The 3,200-nt window shown below is 58.4% G+C and overlaps 1 protein-coding gene across 1 annotated transcript; it reads left to right on the plus strand.

The window, feature by feature from the left end:
• Positions 1-144: 144 nt before the first annotated feature.
• POLD1 (DNA polymerase delta 1, catalytic subunit) lies at positions 145-3,072 on the plus strand (the record flags this gene model as incomplete). The annotated part of the gene is made up of 4 exons (XM_041467356.1): positions 145-194; positions 530-634; positions 2,754-2,894; positions 2,962-3,072. Coding segments are annotated over 4 exons (407 nt in total), but the record flags the coding sequence as incomplete, so codon positions are not given.
• Between the last annotated feature and the right edge of the window lie 128 nt (positions 3,073-3,200).

Genomic DNA, 3,200 nt, shown 5'->3' on the forward strand with positions numbered 1-3,200 from the left:
AGGTGGGCGTTTTGGGGTGAAAAACCCTGATTTTGGGGTTTTTCGGGAATTTGAGGGGTCTGGGAGGGGTCCCAGGTGAGTTTTGGGGGGATTTGGGGTGGTTTTGGGGAGGTTTGGGGTGGTTTTGGGGAGGTTTTTGGGGAGGTTTTGGAGCCACCATCAGGAGCTTCGACAGCGAGAAGGACCTGCTGCAGGTGGGCGTTTTGGGGTGAAAAACCCCGATTTTGGGTAAAAAATGAGGATTTGAGGGTAAAAATGGGGATTTTGGGTAAAAAACGGGGATTTTGGGGTGAAAAATTGGGGATTTGGAGGTACAAAATGGGGATTTTGGGGTAAAAAAAGCCAGAAATTTTGGGGAAAAATATCTGGATTTTGGGGAAAAAATCAGGATTTTGGTGTAAAAAAATGGAGATTTTGGGGTAAAATCCAGGGATTTTGGTGTAAAAAATAGGGATTTTGGGTTTTTTGGGAATTTTGGGGGCTCTGGGGAGGGGTCCCAGGTGAGTCTGAAGCCCCTCCCTCTCCCCAGTCGTGGGCGGAGTTTGTTCGGATCGTGGACCCCGACGTGGTGACGGGCTACAACATCCACAACTTCGACCTGCCCTACCTGATCCAGAGAGCCCAGGTGTTGCAGGTGAGACACCTGGGGGTCACCTGAGTCACCTGGGGTCACCTGGGGTCACCTGGGAGATCCCCAAAACCCAGGGACCCCCCAAACCCTCCCCAACATCCACAACTTCGACCTGCCCTACCTGATCCAGAGAGCCCAGGTGTTACAGGTGAGCTCACCTGAGACACACCTGGGGGTCACCTGTGTCACCTGAGTCATCTGGGGTCACCTGAGTCACCTGAGTCACCTGGGGTCACCTGAGTCACCTGGGAGCCCCCCAAAAAATCCCAGATCCCAGGGACCCCCCCCAACTTCACAACTTCGACCTGCCCTACCTGATCCAGAGAGCCCAGGTGTTACAGGTGAGGTCACCTGAGGGTCACCTGGGGTCACCTGGGGTCACCTGAGGGTCACCTGAGTCACCTGGGGTCACCTGAGTCACCTGGGAGCCCCCCAAAAAATCCCAGATCCCAGGGACCCCCCCCAGCATCCACAACTTCGACCTGCCCTACCTGATCCAGAGAGCCCAGGTGTTACAGGTGAGACACCTGAGACACACCTGGGGTCACCTGGGGGTCACCTGTGTCACCTGGGGTCACCTGAGTCACCTGGGAGCCCCCCAAAAAATCCCAGATCCCAGGGACCCCCCCAACATCCACAACTCCCACCTGCCCTACCTGATCCAGAGAGCCCAGGTGTTGCAGGTGAGACACCTGAGACACACCTGGGGGTCACCTGGGGTCACCTGTGTCACCTGTGTCACCTGTCACACCTCTGTCCCATCTGTGTGTCACCTGTGTGCTCACCTGTGTCACCTGTCACACCTCTGTGTCACCTGTCCCTGCCCTGATCCACACCTTGTCACCTGAGTGTCACCTGTGTCACTTGTCACACCTCTGTCCCATCTCTGTGTCACCTGTCCCTCACCTGTGTCACCTGTCCCTGCCCTGACCCACAGCGTGCACGAGAAACACCAGAGGGAGGCCCTGGAGGTACCTGGGACACACCTGGGGTCACCTGAGTGTCACCTGTCCCACCTCTGTCCCATCTCTGTGTCACCTGTCCCTGCTTCTGTCCCACCTCTGTGTCACCTGTGTCACCTGAGTGTCAGCTGTTCCTCACCTGTGTCACCTGTCACACATCTGTCCCATCTTTGTGTCACCTGTGTCACCTTTGTGTCACCTGTGTCACCTGTGTCACCTTTGTCTCACCTGTGTCCTTACCTGTGTCACCTGTCCTGCCCTGACCCACAGCCTGCACGAGAAACACCAGAGAGAGGCCCTGGAGGTACTTGGGACACACCTGAGTGTCACCTGTGTCACCTGAGTGTCCCCTGTGTCACCTGTTACCTGTCCTACCTGTGCCTCATTTGTCTCACCTGTCCCACCTCTCTCACTTGTCTCACCTGTCCGTGTCTCACCTGTCTCACCTGTGTGTTCCTCACCTGTCTCACCTGTCTGTGTCTCACGTTTCTCACCTGTCTCACGTGTGTGTCCCTCACCTGTCTCTCACCTGTCTCACTTGTGTCTCACCTGTCCCACCTGTCCCATCTCTCTCACCTGTTTCACCTGTCTTTCACCTCTCACTTGTCTCACCTGTGTGGACCCCCCAAACCCCCCCAACATCCACAACTTCGACCTGCCCTACCTGATCCAGAGAGCCCAGGTGTTACAGGTGAGACACCTGAGGGTCACCTGGGGTCACCTGAGGGTCACCTGGGTCACCTGAGGGTCACCTGGGAACCCCCAGGTGTCCCCAGACCCCACCCAGGTGTATCCCTGACTTACCTGTCCCTCACCTGTGTCCCCAGGTGTGTCCCAGGTGTCCCCAGCCCCTCACCTGTGTCTCACCTGTGCCAGGTGGACTCGTTCCCGTACCTGGGTGGGGTCAGGGGTCTCACCTGCCCCTCCCCTGTCCCTCAGGTGTCCCCAGCCCCTCACCTGTGCCTCACCTGTGCCAGGTGTCCTGGTTCCTGTACCTGGGCCGGGTCAGGGGGGTTCCCCAGCCCCTCACCTGTCCCCCAGGTGTCCCCAGCCCCTCACCTGTGTCTCACCTGTGCCAGGTGGACTCGTTCCCGTACCTGGGTGGGGTCAGGGGGGTCCCCAGGCCCTTCCCTGTGTCACCTGTGCCTCACCTGTGCCAGGTGGACTCGTTCCCGTACCTGGGCCGGGTCAGGGGGGTCCCGTCGCAGGTGAAGGATTCGGCGTTCCAGAGCCGCCAGCTCGGCCGCAGGGAGGGCAAGGTGGTGAGCACACCTGGGAGGGTGACCCTGGACATGCTGCAGGTGAGGGGTGCCCCAGGTGAATTTTGGGGTGCCCCAGGTGAATTTTGGGGTGTTTTGGGCTCCCCAGGTGCTGCTGAGGGAGCACAAGCTGCGCTCGTACTCCCTGAACGCCGTCAGCGCGCACTTCCTGCACGAGCAGAAGGAGGACGTGCCCCACGGCATCATCACCGAGCTGCAGGTGTGTCCCCAAAAATGTCCCCAAATGTCACCTGGGTCACCTGGAGTTACAGGTGTGCCGCCAAACGGCCCCAAAATGGCACAAAACAGCCCCAAAATGGTCCCAAAATGGTCAAAAATGGCCCCAAA

This window comes from Pyrgilauda ruficollis, unplaced genomic scaffold (genome assembly GCF_017590135.1).
Source record: "Pyrgilauda ruficollis isolate IOZ18807 unplaced genomic scaffold, ASM1759013v1 scaffold2076, whole genome shotgun sequence".
NCBI classification, from domain to species: Eukaryota; Metazoa; Chordata; class Aves; order Passeriformes; family Passeridae; genus Pyrgilauda; species Pyrgilauda ruficollis.